Below are 15345 nucleotides of genomic sequence, written 5' to 3'. Positions count from 1 at the left end.
TGATGACAAAGCCCTGGAAGGTGTCAGGGCTGCTGCATAGAATTATCTAGGTTGTACATTGCACAAGAGTGTGGGGCCAAGGGGGCAGGTAGGACTCAGATCTAAACCATGAGCCCTGACTTGGGTGTAGTCTGCCCAAAGGGGACCCGTTTTCTGGTTCAATCCTGCGTGGCTCATGGGCTAGACTAACCTTGCCTATGACCTCTGGGCAACTGGATCATCCTGACCCCTAACCCCTAGATTCAATTCTAGATTCCTCTGACCTCTGACCCTTGGGCAGTCTAGGCTACTCTGACCCCTAACCCAGGAAAGTCCCAGGTCACCCAGATTCCTGAGTCCAAGTATGCTAACCCTTGACCCTGGTAAGTCCAGGCTACTCTGACCTCTGACCTCTGTTTCTGCATAGGGTCCCAAGGGAGAAATTGGTGAAAAGGGGGACTCTGGCCCATCTGGGGCTGCTGGGCCCCCAGGCAAGAAAGGCCCCCCTGGAGAGGATGGAACAAAAGGGAATGTGGTAAGTCCTGGGAGACATGGAGGCAGAGATGGAGGAGGAGCACATGTGTCAACCTGCTCCCCAGTCTCCAGCCAGGGTCCCGTCCTCCAGTGTGCTGATTCCGTGAGCAACCCAGAACATGACTGAACGAGTGAATGGCTGAGTGCAAAAAAGGAATCAATATAAAAATACAGTGGTTTTATATTATTGCAGCAGGGGACCCTTGCTTCTGCATGGAGTCATTCTAACAATACCGGAGAGGTCAGGGTTGAGACTGATGCTGGGTCAGAGCTGGCTAATGGGGGATTTGCCATCAGGGTGAAGGCTGAGCCCCTTCCCCATGGAGGTGGGGCTTGGGATGGGGAGGGAGGGCAGCGAGGACCTTCAGAGTGCGAGGGACCTTGAATCTCAGCACCCCACCATGTCTGTATCTGCTCTCAAACTCTTTGAGGTCAGTTCTTTCTGAGCTAGGAGGACCAAGTGAGATGATGCATGGAATGTTCTTAGCTCACATTCAACACAAGAATGTTCCTTCTACCACGGCTGGGATTTTGTGTTTTGTTCACCAATGTATCCCCAGCAACCAGAGCTGTGCCTGGGCACGATTCATCTGTTAAATGAATGGATGAATGCTTCATCATTCAGGGATGTGGTTATTTGTCATTCTGTGTTCCAGGGCCCCACAGGGCTCCCAGGAGACCCGGGTCCCCCTGGAGACCCTGGAGTTTCAGTGAGTATGACCCCTTCTTCCCCAAAAGCCCAGCACTTTCCCTATTCTGTCCCTCATCTCCTGCCTCCCAAAAGACCTGGGCAAGGTTGGTAGAGCAGATAACCTTCACTTTCTTCCAAGCCTCTCCCCCAAACTCCCCCAAATTCAAGCCCCCATGACTCCTCCCAACTCTGTCCCCACCACCACAGGGTCAAGATGGCTCCCCAGGGGAGAAGGGAGACCCTGGTGATGTTGGGGGACCGGTGAGTGGGTGAACAAAGGATGTTGGTGCCCGAAGACGGGGGTTGGGACTTGGGAGTGGGTGAATTGGGGTGCTGGGTGCGTGGGTTAATGAAGTATCCAGGGCCCCATAGATGCACCTGTGTGGCCTCTCTTTGGTCTCACCATGAATGAGCAACTTGAGGGAGGAGATGGGAGATGGCTGGGGCTGGGGTGATGTTTGGGGAAGATGGTCTTCACATCAAAGTCACCCTGAAACCATCATTGTCCACTATCCTGGTGTTTAAAATCTCCATAGGGTCCACCTGGCGCTTCTGGGGAAGCTGGCCCCCCGGGGCCCCCTGGCAAAAGGGTGAGTGATGACCTGCCTCCTGGCAGCCCTGGCTCCAACTTTGTCCCACTCACTCCCAAAGGCCCCCACTCATCCCCACACAGCTCCCCACTCACCCCACATGTCCCCCACAAGACTCTCATGGCCCCCCTACTCACACTGTCTTTCCCTCCTCAGGGTCCTTCTGGTCGCATGGGTCGAGAAGGCAGAGAAGGGGAGAAAGGCGCAAAAGTGAGTGCCCCCCGCCCACGTGGGTCCTTGCCCTGACCCCTCGGCCAACAGATGGGTGCCCCAGTTCCTGCCTCCCCCCTGATGGTCCTTGGCTGGAAATCAGGAGACAGCCACCCCTGACTCTCTCTGCTCCCCCTGTCTTTTTCAGGGGGAACCAGGTCCTGACGGGCCCCCAGGGAGGACAGGCCCAGTAGGGGCTCGAGGGCCCCCTGGGCGTGTAGGGCCTGAGGGTCTCCCAGGGATTCCTGGTCCTGTGGTGAGTGTGGCAGGAGTGGGGACACAGGGATGGAGCAGGGGTGGGGATGGGCCCTCCCTGTGTGCTCCCATCTTGTAATTTCTCACCACTATTGGGACGAGCTGACCCTGGTCGAGGGGTGGGGGTCTGGAAGAGTACAGCTCCCCCATGTTCTGTTTTGCCCTAGGGTGAACCAGGCCTCCTGGGACCTCCTGGACAGTTGGGGCCCCCTGGCCCCCTGGTAAGAGACTTCTTTGTCCCTAAAGTCCCAGCACTGAGAACCACATTGGGCATCTAGTGACCACATAGTGGCCATGGGTGTTGATGCTCATTGACTATCCATCTGATGGTCCACCCTGACCATCTGAACCAACTATCTCTTCTGACTACTCATCCTGATGGTCTACACTAATCATCTACACTGACCCTCTGTCTTGATAGTCTATACTGGCCCTCCATTTTGGTGGTCTACATTGACCAAACTGACCATCTAGTTTGATAGTCTACACTGACCACCCACACTAATGTTGACCCCTACGACTCATATTGGCCATCCTCCAATAAACTCCTTCATTCATCTCTCATCATCCATCCTCCCTCTTGACAATTCCCTTGACCACATCCCTGGTAAGTCCATTTGAAATCTGGATAATTTCCCATTTGATCATCTCCCAGGCACTCACATGGACCTTGAGGCTTCATGTTGGCTCACCATGAGGCTTCACCAACTGACCCTAACTCTCTTTTCAGGGGCCGTCTGGCCTTCCAGGGCTGAAGGGAGATGCTGGCCCCAAGGGGGAAAAGGCAAGGATACCTCCTTCCATTATTCTCCTCCCCCATTTACCTCCTTTTCCTCCACCTTTACCTCCTTCCCTAGCCAGAGGGCTAGGAGATTGGGGTCTCCTCTTCTCCCAAACTCACTACCCCAAGGCTCTAGGAGAAAAGTTCCCTGCCCCCACTTCTCCCCCCACATATGACTCTTTTGTCCTCCAGGGCCACATCGGATTAATTGGCCTTGTTGGCCCCCCTGGGGAGGCTGGTGAGAAAGGGGATCGGGGGTTGCCAGGAGTGCAGGGCCCCCCTGGCCTCCAGGGAGAACCTGTGAGTGTGTGTCCTGCTCTGAGTGGGAAGAATGTATTCAAAGGAAAGGGTGGGTGGAAAGGCAGAACTGGGGCTTATATGGAGACTGTGGGTGTGGGGATTTGGGAAGCCTGCATCTAGAATAATAGGGGTTGTATCTGGGGGAAATGGGGGGCTCTATCTGGGGACTTGAAGGTTGAAGGCTGTGTCTGGGGTTTGGGGTCTTCTTTTGAGAGGACTGGAGGCTTTCTTGGGGGATGTGTCTGAACCAAAGGGATGAACCCCATCAGTGATGGCTTGGATGTCCTTTCTCCAGGGCTCTCCTGGTCCCATCGGCTCTCTGGGCCACCCTGGGCCCCCAGGTGTGGCGGTGAGTATGTGGGGTTTGTAGGGTGGAGACACCTTGTTGGGCCAGCCAGGACTCAAGCTCTCACTGTCTACCCCACAGGGTCCTCTAGGACAGAAGGGCTCAAAGGGGTCCCCGGTGAGTAGTCATCATTCCCTTGGGCTCCCACATCCCAGCTCCCCACCCCCCTTCACTGCACCAGAATCCTCAGTGCCTTTGCATTCATTTATTTATTTATTCACTCAGTCAGACATCCAACGAATATTTATTCAACACCTACCATTGTATTTTATTAATCTAAGATGCCATCAGTTGTAAGATGCACCATTCTTTTATAAACTGCCATGGAAAAAACCAGTTCTGCCAAGTAAACTATGACTCACCAAAGATGTTAAGATGCTGAGTTCAAAGGTGTTAAAATATGGACAGAAAATGTGCATTGTACGCTTGGTGCTGAAAACTGCATGTCCTTCCCCCAGTGCTCTGCGTGTGTATGTGTTGGCGGGCAGGGGTCTCCATAGACAGAGTTCACACCCAAATGACTTCTCCCTACAGGGATCCCAAGGTCCCCGTGGAGACACTGGACCCCCAGGCCCCCCAGGTCCCCCTGTGAGTTCTCCGAAGGGAGGGGCTATGTTGGACTGTCCCCCTTGAGTCCCTCAGTGCCCGGAACTGGGCGGGGCACACACCAAGTGTTCAGGGACTGCAGGTGGGGAGGGAGGTGGCTCAAAAGCGGAAGGGGGATCTGGGCTGTGAGGGGCTGGTTAGAGGGGACATCCATGAGGGCTCTGACTGGGCCTTGTCCCTGCATCTCTCCTGGCCTTTCTCTGTCTCTATGGCAAACACTTGTTTCACTATTTTGTCTGTTTCTTTTTTCTGGGCTCTCTCTCTCCCCTTCGCCTCACTTTATGGTTTTTTTTTTTTTTTTTTTTGGTCTGACCACTCGGCCTCTCCCCATCTCTGACCCGTTCTCTCTCCTTGTGTCTCTGTGTCTCTGACTGTCTATCTTCCGCTGTTCCTGTCTGGATCTCTCCCTCCTTTCCTTCTCCCTGGACCCCTGTATCCTCTGCTTCCCCTGTCGCTCATTTCTGCCTGCCTCTTTCCGCATCTCTTCCTCCTACGTGTCTGCGCTCCTCCTCTCCTCCGTCCCCACCGCTGCCCAGGGTCCCTCTGCCGAGCTACACGGACTGCGCCGGCGCCGGCGCTCGGTCCCGGGACCGGGGGCCCTGGAGGACGGCCTGGAGGAGGTGCTGGCTTCGCTCACGTCGCTGAGCATCGAGCTGGAGCAAATGCGGCGCCCTCCAGGCACCGCGGAGCGCCCGGGCCTGGTGTGCGGCGAGCTGCACCGCAACCATCCGCACCTGCCCGACGGTGAGGCCCCGCCCCTGCCCCGGCGGGCGGGGAGCCCCTGGGGTCCACCCCGGCTCATCCGCCCGGCCTGGCTCTGCGGCAGGGGAATACTGGATTGACCCCAATCAGGGCTGCGCACGCGACGCGATCAGGGTTTTCTGCAACTTCACGGCGGGAGGAGAGACCTGCCTCTACCCGGACAAGAAGTTTGAGACCGTGAGTACCTCTGGGGGGAGTGGTGGAGGGAGGAACAGGACTCTGGAAGCCATTTCATTCATTCCCTGCCCCCACCGCCAACACACACCAGGAGACGCATGGGACTTTATCTTTCCTTCAGCCAACATCTATTGAGCACCTACCGTATGCCTAGTCCTGTGAAGTGCTGGCGCTACGGCAGAGAATCAGAAAGAAAGAAAGAAAGAAAGAAAAAAGAAACACCTCTTTGCTTTTACGGAACTCATTTTCTGTGGAGCAAGACATAAGACAATCTAGCAAAGAAATCAGTAGTGGCAAGGAATCTTTAAATAGTGCTCACGTGTACCAGACCTAAGCTCTTGACTGCATTAATTATTGAACCTCAACCACTCATTTTGGCAGTTTCATCGTCATCCCCTAGGTAGGGAAACTGAGGCACAGAGAGGTGACAAATTATCCATGGCAGTCTGGTTCTTGTCCCAGCCCTTAACCACCCATCCATACTGCCTCCTAACTTTATAAGCCCTGTAGGCTTACTGCCCTCCAGGCTGTGGGCTGGGGGGTGAAACCACTTGGTCCCCCAGAAATCCTGGGGTTCTCCATCAGTGAGGCCTGAGCCTAACAGCCTCTGACAACAAGCACCAGCCTTAGCAGTGGAGGGGCAGTGGGTGAGCGGTGCCGCCTCTGGACCCTGGACCACCCAGGTTGGAATCCGGACCTGTCGCCTCAGTGTCTCCATTTTTGGAGACCAAGAAAGTAGCTACCTCATGGAGTGGTTGTGCAATTGACTTACCAATGTACGTATCAAGAGACACTGATTAAATAGTGACTATGTGCAGTGCTGTGTTAATATCCCTACTGAGTGTAAAACAGGCAGTGAGCACAGGGTTTGTACAAGCACATAACAGCATTCTTATTTATTATTATTTTTGTCCGGTCACAGCCTTGGTTTAGTGGGAGCTTAGATCCCCCAGTGGGTGCAAATTCACACAAGCTCAGACACCACCCCTACCTCCACTTGTGGAGGCTGGAGTGCAGGACTTGATCTCTAAACAGTTGCTCTCACCAGCTCGCCTTCCTCCTGCCCAGAGAGAGGCTGGGGAGGGGAGTGAGGAACAATAATCTTGGTTAGGTTTCTCCAGACATGGACCCTAAGATGATGGTTTAACAAGGGCAAGTTTATTTAGGAGGTGATCCCAGGAAGGGGACATGAGAGGGACCAGGGGGAGGCAGCCAGAAAGGGGTGTGTTGTTAAAAAACATCACCATTGGACACTCAAGGCTCAGTTGCACAGGGTACTTCTGGGAGGCAGCATAGGGAAGGCTCCTGGGAGTTTTCCCATCTTGGGAGAGGGAGCTGGGGAATTTATCCACCAACTCTTGTCAGTCATCAGTGGAGGCTGCCTCAGATGGTGGGAACCCCCAGCCCCTTGGGTCTGTCCTGTGCATCAGCCAACCCCAGTCTCATGGCCAGGAAAAAGCCTAAGAGCCCTGGATATTTACAGTCAGGGAGGTAAATGCAAAAAGGACATAGTGGGCACCCAGGGTGTCTGATACAATGCCTTCTCTCCCTCCCCAGGTGAAACTAGCCTCCTGGTCCAGAGAAAAGCCGGGAAACTGGTATAGCACGTTCCGTCGAGGGAAGAAGGTGAGTTGCCAGAGGCCAGAGGTGAGGATGGTATAAAAATTGGTGGGAATCAGCATGGGGAATTGGAGGAGGTGAGATGAACAGGGTACACTCACCTCTGCCTTCATGGTGATCACAGGCTGGGAGTGGGGTGTGTGTGACAGCATCAGATGTGTGATGCAGGAAACACAGAGCATAATGGTAATCCAGAGGCAGTGCTAGAAGGACTTGAAGGCCTCCTGGTAGAAGTCACAGCTTAGCTGAAGCCTAAAGAATGAATCAGATTCCAAATCTGGGAGGACCAGGAAAAGTGTTCCAGGCAGATGGAACAGCATATACAAAGGCCTAGAATCAAGAGACAGTCTGGTAAATTTAAAGAAGAAAAAGTGATTTGTTCTGCTTTAGAAAGTGTGAGAGGGAATGTGATAGGAGAAGAATTTAGGGAGGCGGGTGAGAGCTAGGCCCACCTCCCCAGAAAGACCGATGGGCAATAGGGAGCCATGGAATGTTTTTAAGTGAGAGAAGGACCCAGATTAAATTTCTATGATAGAAAAATGCCTCTGGGCTGGTGGTGGTGGTGTGGAAACTGGAGGCTGGGAGACCCAGGAGGAGACTGATGTGCTGGTCCAGGAGAGAAAGGAAGAGTCCAAGATTGAGCTGATGCAATAGGGATGGGGAGGAGGGCATGGCCTAGAATGACATCTAAGAGGGCAAGTCAATAGGACCCAGTAATTGATGAGATTGAGCAGAGGGTGGGTGGGGAGGCAGGAGTTGGGGATGATGCTGAGGTTCCTGGTCTGAAGGACTGTTGTCCGGTGAGATTCTAAGATATGTAAATGGGAAGAAGAGCAGGTTTAAGGGGTGGAATGGAATCTTGGTTTCATTTGGGATTTGTTTATGTAACGTATATGCATATGCTAAGCACTGGGAACAGCAGCAAATAAAACACAGTTCCTGACTTCATGAAGTTGATATTCTACTGGGAATATAAGTAAGCAGATAGACAAAAACTAAGGAAACAAAGCTATGGTATAATGTGAGGGAGTATCTTGGTTTGGGTTCCCCTCAAGCAGACCCTGAGACAAAAACTCAATTGTAAGTAGTTTGTCTGGGAGATGATTCCAGAAAACATCAGTGGAGGACATGAAGTGATACAAGGAAGAGAAGGAAGCTGAAAAGGAGACATCCCCAAGCTGGTTATCTCAAGCTAGCAATAAGTTAATCATATATTTTATTTAACCCAATATATCCAAAATATTGTCATGTTGATATAAAGATTATTGAGGCATTTTTCCTTATGAGTTCTTCAAAGTCTGGTGCATATTTTATATTTATAGCACATCATAATTTGGATACTAAATTTCCTTGGAAATACTTAGATTGCATAAAGCCTGCAGTTGAAAAAGTAGATTCAGAGAGGGGAGGGTATAGCTCAGTGGTAGAGCACATGCTTAGCATGCATAAGTTCCTGGGTTTAATCCCCAGTACCTCCATTAAAAAACAAACAAATAAATAAACAAAACAAATAAATAAATAAACCTAATTACCTACCCTGCCCCCCAAAACAAAAATAAGTAAATAAGTAAATAAAAGAAAAAGTAGATTCACACACTCCAGTTGTTCCAAACCTAAGTTTTCTGATAACTAGATTGAGGCTTAGTTATTGGTTGTGAATGTTAAGTTCAAAAGTTAAATTAAATAATTCAACAAGAAATTAAAATTTAAGTAAATAAAAACAAAATTTCTCAGTCTCATTGGCCATATTTCAGGTGCTCAATAGCCACATGTGCACAGAGGCTTGCTAGGGAACCACTGATGGCTGGATGGCTGGTGGGGCTGCTGAAGATGAGGATGGAGCAGAGGGGGCAGGTCTGCAGTGGATGGAGAGCCTAGGAGGTGGGTTTCCCAGAAAGAGTAGAGGCGAGTGGAGTATCCTCACCTCCTCTTTGTCCCACCCCCAGTTCTCCTACGTGGATGCTGATGGGTCCCCAGTGAGCGTGGTACAGCTGAACTTCCTGAAGTTGCTGAGTGCCACGGCCCATCAGAGCTTCACATACTCCTGCCAAAACTCAGCTGCCTGGCTGGACGAAGCTGCAGGCGACTATGGCCGCTCCCTCCGTTTCCTCGGGACCAACGGGGAGGAGCTATCCTTCAACCAGACAGCAGCAGCCACTATCACTGTCCCCTATGATGGCTGCCGGGTAAGAGAGAGGGGCAAGGGCTGGCCAGAGTGGGGAGGGGAAGCCACGGCTGCCCTCCCCCTGATTCACCATCCATATCTTTCCGTGATCAGCTCCGGAAGGGACAGACGAAGACCCTCTTGGAGTTCAGCTCTTCACGAGTGGGGTTTCTGCCCCTGTGGGACGTGGCAGCCTCTGATTTTGGCCAGACGAACCAGAAGTTTGGGTTTGAACTGGGACCTGTCTGCTTCAGCAGCTGAGAGCTTCAGGGGGGTGGGAGGGACAAGTGAGGGAGCCCCAGACGGGGCACATTTGGTGCTGAGGCTTTGAAGCCACCATATTTATCGTCTCCTATGACTGTGGAGCCAGGGGAGAGTGCTCATCATGGTCAAGCAGTATTCCTTCTCCATTCCAGGAGTCTGGGTGCTGGACTCCCCTGGCCCATGAGTCCAGTTTCCCTGCACTGCACCCCAGCTGGCATAATGGTAGACTGGCTCTTTCCCCCCTCCATGCTCACTGAACAATCAGCTCCCTCCCTTTGAACCTCCATGCAATGAACTTCTAACTCAAAGCTGATGAATGCCCCCCATGCCTGCCTCCCACCCCTCAGTCAGTGCTCTCAACACCCTTTGGTGCTACCTTCCCCATAGTTAAGCACTGGATGTCTCCTGATCCCAGGCTGGGACTCCTTCACCCATTTCTATTTTCAGGTGGGTTCACAGTGAAGGGACTGAAGTCAGACCACAGAGGGAAGTGGGACTTCCCTGGACTGAGCTGTGTGCTCCTGCTGCTGCCTCAGCCCAGCTCTAAATACTGCCTCCCTCCGTATCTCCCCCCCAGCGCACCTTGCCATGCCAGATGGTTTGGGGGACCAAGATGGTGGGTGTAAGTCAGGATCCTAATGGTGCTGCCCTATTTATACCTGGGTCTGTATTAAAAGGGAAAATCCCCTCTGTTATATATTTAATCTGCTTCCTCCTTAGGAAGGCTGGGATATGATGAGAGAGATTCTAGCAGGACCCCATCCCTGCCCCCCCCGGGCCATAGGGCATAATTGGCATCTCAAGTCTGAGAATAAACTAGTAAACTGTGTCCCTGTCTGTGTCTTTCATCTGATGCTGGCCATATCTCTCTTGGGTTCTAACTCTGGTCTCAACTGAGGTAACTGCCACCCCCTGTCTTTTTTTTTTCCCTGTTCTGCCCTCTTGTTTATTTTATTTTATTTTTTTCTCCTTTTTCAGTTTTATTAGGTAGAATTATTACAGTTCATAATACACATTATATTGCATACACATTATTCTACATACACATTATATTGCATGCAAATACATATATACAGTATACTGCACTTTTTTTAGTTTACATATATGTACTAATTATTTTTTCTAAGAACAAATTAGATTCTTAGCTTTTTAAACTTACACAGTTATCAAAGGAATAAAGCCAACTACAAAATAAGAATCAACAGAATGTGGTAATCCAATCATAAAGGACAGTCAAATATGCTTACACATATTCAAGGAATCAAAATAATAATTAGTTCATTGTCTTAATAATTGTGTCTTTTGGTGGAGGTAGCTTTGGGACTGGGGGAAATCAATTATAGTGGGACTCACTGGAGGTGAGTTTATTAACTTAGGCTCCTAGAGGAAAAGTTGAAAAAATAGTCAGTTCTCTAAGAGAGTAGAGCTTAAATGTTCTCACAACAACAAAAAAAAAGAAATGGTAAATGTGTGACATGATGGAGGTGTTAGCTAATGCTATGTTGGTACTCATTCTGCAATATATGTGTATCAAATCAACATGTTACACACCTTAAATGTACCCAGTGTTGGATGTCTGTTATATCTCAATAAAGCTGGAAAAAACTGTGAACCTATTAGGAAGACATCAAACTTTAAAAAAGAAAAAAGGAAAAAGCCAGATTTCCATATTGAACTTGATTAGTCCTGGAATCAAACTGGCTGAACTAAGGGGATGTCTCAAGAGGTGACATGGAATGTGGTTTTGGTCTGACATAAAATGACTAGGGGTCCAATGTCTGAGTGGGAAGTCAGGGGAGTGAGTTAGGGGTGAAGGGAATTGAGTTAGGAGTTGATCCTTGGAGTGAGTTGGAGGTTAACGGTTAGGGGTAGGGTAAATTACACTGAAGTGAATTGAAGATGAATTGAGTTGGAGATTGGTTTGAAGTGAGTTGAGTCAGTTGAGTTGGAGATTGGAATGATGAGTGGATTGAGTTAGGGGTTTGGAATTGGATATTGGGTTGAACAGAATTAGGGTTGATTTAAGAAGTAGGATGAACTAAGTAGAGGTAAGTAGGGGTTATTATGAGTATGGGGTGGTGATGGCCACTTTGATGAGTCAAAATGGATTAGCCAAGATGAGAGTTGGGTTTGGGGTGACTTGAATTGGGAGTTAGATGTTGGGTTGAGGGTTTAAAAAACCAGTTTATAGAGACATAATTCACATACCATATAATCCACCCATTTAAAGTATATAATTAAATAGTTTTTAGTATATTCATAGACTTGTGCAACCATCACCACAATCCATTCTGAAACATTTTCATCACCTCAGAAAGATACCCCATATCCATTAGCAGTCACTCACTGTCTCCTCCAAACCTCTCAGCGGTAGGAAACCACTCATCTTTCTCTATGCATTTGTCTATTCTAGACATTTCGTATAAATGGAATCGTATCATATGTGGTCCTCTGTGTCTGGCTTCTTTCATTTAGCATAATAATTTCATAGTTCATGTTGCAGCATACATCCGAATGTCATTCCTTTTTACTGCTGAATAATAATTTCCTGCACTTTATTTATCCATTAATCAGTTGATAGACATTGCTGAGTTGAGTTAGGAGTGTTGGAGGGCTGGTGTGAGTTAAGTTGAGTCAGGTGAGAGTGGGTAGGTAGAGGCAGCTGGCTGGAGTGAGCTGCCTCCCCCAAATCCAGGGCTTATTCTACAATTTCTGCTACCAGGCCCTCTAAGGCCACCTGAATACTTGCCCTGTGTTCCTTCCTTCATTTCATAAATACTACTTAGAGTCTTAACTCTATGAAGAATGTTGGTGTCCAGAGGTTAATTGATAAGTTCACTCATTTATTTGCTTACTCATTCATTTGTTTAGTTCTGTTGAGTGTTCACTCAGCACCGGGCACTGTTCCAGATGCTGGGAATAGAAGAAAGATGTGGTGTCTGCCCTCAGGATCTTACTCCGGAGGAAAATTGGTTTTACGGCAATAAATAGCTAAATAACGTAACTTTAAGTAGTAGTAATTGTTGAGGGAAAATCAAAGTTACACAAATAGTGATGGAGTGTGGTGGGTATTTGAAATAGGTTAGTGTCAGAAGAAGCTTCACTGAGGAGGTGATATTTGAGCAGAGACCTGAAGGATGTGAGGGAAGAGCCAGATGGAGTCTTGAGGAAATATCCCTCACATAGTGAAGAACCCAGAAACTCTCAAATACCAATGAGGGCTCTTAAGGGGATGGTGTTTCTCTTGGTCACCTATTCTCCAGATAGGCTTCTTTTGCTGATTTCTTCACCCTGAGTTCATGTCTGTCAACCCAAATGTAGACCTGAGCCTGCTTTCCTTTTAGTTCCTCTATCAAACATCTTTAACTCAAGAATGCTGTGTGTTATTTCCCTCTTCCTGGGTACACATAATTGAGAACACATCTCCCAGCATCCCTTGCTGGGAGTTAGGCTGGGGCCATGGGACTGGTTCTTGGCCAATGGGACGTGAGTAGCCATAAAACCTCCTGCATAGCCCTCCTTGTTCTTTCTCCCCATTCCATGATGACCTTGGAGATTACATGTGTAATCTGGTGTTAGGGAAACCAACCTACATGCAGTCAAAAATCTGCATATAACTTTAAAGTTGGCTCTCTGTGTCTGCAGTTCTGAATCTGTGGGTTTAACAAACGTCAGATCATGTAGTACCATATGTATGTATTGAAAAAAATCCACATATACGTGGACCCACACAGTCCCATCCCATGTTGTTCTAGGTTCAATTGGACTTGGAGGAACGCTGCCAAGGAGGTCTCCATTAGCTATGACCAAGAAGCAACTTGATTGTTTTAAACCCTTGAGATTTTTAGGAGTTGCTTGTTACAGCAGCTATCATGAATTGTCATGACTAATCCAGTGAATGAATCCAACTTTTACTGAAAGTCGGCATGTAAGCTTGGGTGCAAACCAGGAAGTCTCATTGCAGGAAAATCAACAAGTTAAAAATTTTCTACTGAGTATACTTATCCTCAGAAGCTCCCACTGCTGTGAATTTGTCGTGGGAGGTGTGTTCTCCCCAAATTCAGATTTTCTACCATTCTTTTGGCCTCTCCCAACCTTCCCTCCCTAACACCTCTCCTTGCCTACACTCTCCACTCTCTTCCTCAAAGATGGTCTACGCTGTGATCAAATTTCTCTCTTTCTTATGAAGAACCATCCCCTCAACCTTTCTTTCGGACTCTATCTTCACGCCCACATGATCCATGACTAGTTCAATGAACACTATTATTGATGATGATAATGACCATTGATTGTCTACATGCCACACACTGTTCCTCAGATGTTTTCCCTGCATGGATGTATTTATCCCTCATCACAACCTTTGAGGAAGTTTCTGTTACCAGTCCCCATTTGGCAGATAAGGGAGCGGAGAAACGGAGAGGTAGGGAGTAACTTGCCCAGAGTCTAGAGCTAATGATTTTGCTAAACAACAAGCCATCCTCTCCCTGAAGTGAATTATTTCCATCATAATTTCAAGATTTACATCCAATAACAGCCCAGGGTTTGAATGCAGGTCAGCTGGTATTAGCTTCTGCAACTCCAATTCCTTGCTGGTATAGGTATTTTGGAGGGGAGGAACAATTAATAGTGTAATGAGGACTCTTTAATGAGCTAAAAAGCTCATTAAAGAATTAGAAACTCGGCCCTGCTAAATTACAGGGTAATTGACAAAGGTGTAAGGAGGGAATTCTAAGGCTTCACATGCTCAGCTCTGTGTATTTACCTTGGCATCATCACCAGCACCCGGGAGGCTGCTGGGAAAACCCTCAGCTGATTTGCATATTCAGCCGCCATAATTAATCACACATCTTGTGCTTCATGAGCAATAATACTGAAGCTGGGGACAGGGCGGGGAAGCCAGCAGGGGGGCCACCTGTGGCTAGATATGTGGTTGTAGGTGGTGGTAAAGTAGAAGATTTTACACATATGCGCTCATGAATCATTGAGAGACACACAGTGATATACAGACCTAGGGCCCGTGGCATCAGACCCTCATCTTGTCACCTCCTTCCCAACCCCGTTGCCACCACAGCTGCAGGTCATGTCCCAGACCCATAGGCAGACTCGGAGTACGTACCCTTATACCCTCAGCTGGGTTATACTCACAGCTGGATCCAGGTGTGCTGACACGCATAACAGGCCATACACACAGTTGCACACATAGAAATATATAGAGAGAAATTTTGTAATGAATACTCACGTGTCCACCACCCAGCCTAAGAAATAAAGCACCCTACATACAACTGATGCCTCCTTGATATGTTTCTTCCATTGCATTCCTTTCCCTTCCCCACCAAGCGTAGATGAATGTGGAGAATTGAGAATGTTTGTTTACTTTTGATAAAATGTACAAAAAATAAAATTTAAACCATTTACCTATTTTAAGTGTCTGGTTCAGAGGCATTAACTGCATCCCCATTGCAGTGCAACCATCACGTCACACCATCCATCTCCAGAAATTTTTCATCTTCCCCAATTGGGACTCTGTCCCCATCAAATGCTAGCTCCCTAATTTTTCCTTTCCCTGGGTTGGGGGAATTTTTGACCTCAGAATATTTCTCCGTGTTTACTGTACACAGGGAGCTGTATCCATGGCTGTGCTCAACATGATTTGGCAAGTTTCTAAAGTAACTCTAATGGTACAATACTGAACACGTCCTTTTGCGACTTGCTTTGTTAGCTCAGCCAGAGATTTTTGTATCTTCTCCGTGTCGACACAAGTATTTCTATTTTAATTGCTTTTAAAATGCTTACCTCAGCATAGTTAACTCTTCTCCTACATATAAACTTTTAGGTGTCTCTCATTTTGTTCCTTCTCAAACACCACAGCGCATGTGCACATGGGTAATTATCTCCAGGGTGTATAACTATGTAAGAATGGAAATTATGGGCTAGGGGGAAGGGGGGTCTTCAGCTGTCCTGAGTATGAGCTTCAGGCTGGTTGCCCAAACCTCACTATGTCCCTTCAGCTCATCATTCTCCTGAAGCTCCCTGTTGGCCCCAAGATAAAGTCCAAGTTCCTCTATC

At 48.5% G+C, this 15345-nt stretch overlaps 1 protein-coding gene across 1 annotated transcript in view; it reads left to right on the top strand.

The window, feature by feature from the left end:
- Positions 1-10108, top strand: part of COL5A3 (collagen type V alpha 3 chain) — a 35418-nt gene extending 25310 nt beyond the window's left edge. The window contains 17 exon segments of the mRNA XM_032465581.1: positions 407-514; positions 1170-1223; positions 1412-1465; positions 1741-1794; positions 1951-2004; positions 2153-2260; positions 2427-2480; positions 2990-3043; positions 3233-3340; positions 3636-3689; positions 3768-3803; positions 4221-4274; positions 4829-5036; positions 5119-5231; positions 6789-6857; positions 8798-9037; positions 9130-10108. Coding sequence (XP_032321472.1) covers positions 407-514; positions 1170-1223; positions 1412-1465; positions 1741-1794; positions 1951-2004; positions 2153-2260; positions 2427-2480; positions 2990-3043; positions 3233-3340; positions 3636-3689; positions 3768-3803; positions 4221-4274; positions 4829-5036; positions 5119-5231; positions 6789-6857; positions 8798-9037; positions 9130-9276 — 1569 coding nt within the window. The 3' untranslated portion in view covers positions 9277-10108.
- Positions 10109-15345: the final 5237 nt, after the last annotated feature.

Source organism: Camelus ferus, chromosome 22 (genome assembly GCF_009834535.1).
Source record: "Camelus ferus isolate YT-003-E chromosome 22, BCGSAC_Cfer_1.0, whole genome shotgun sequence".
NCBI lineage: Eukaryota > Metazoa > Chordata > Mammalia > Artiodactyla > Camelidae > Camelus > Camelus ferus.
Note: the sequence above shows the minus strand (reverse complement) of the source record. Positions and strands in the feature narration are given on the sequence as shown.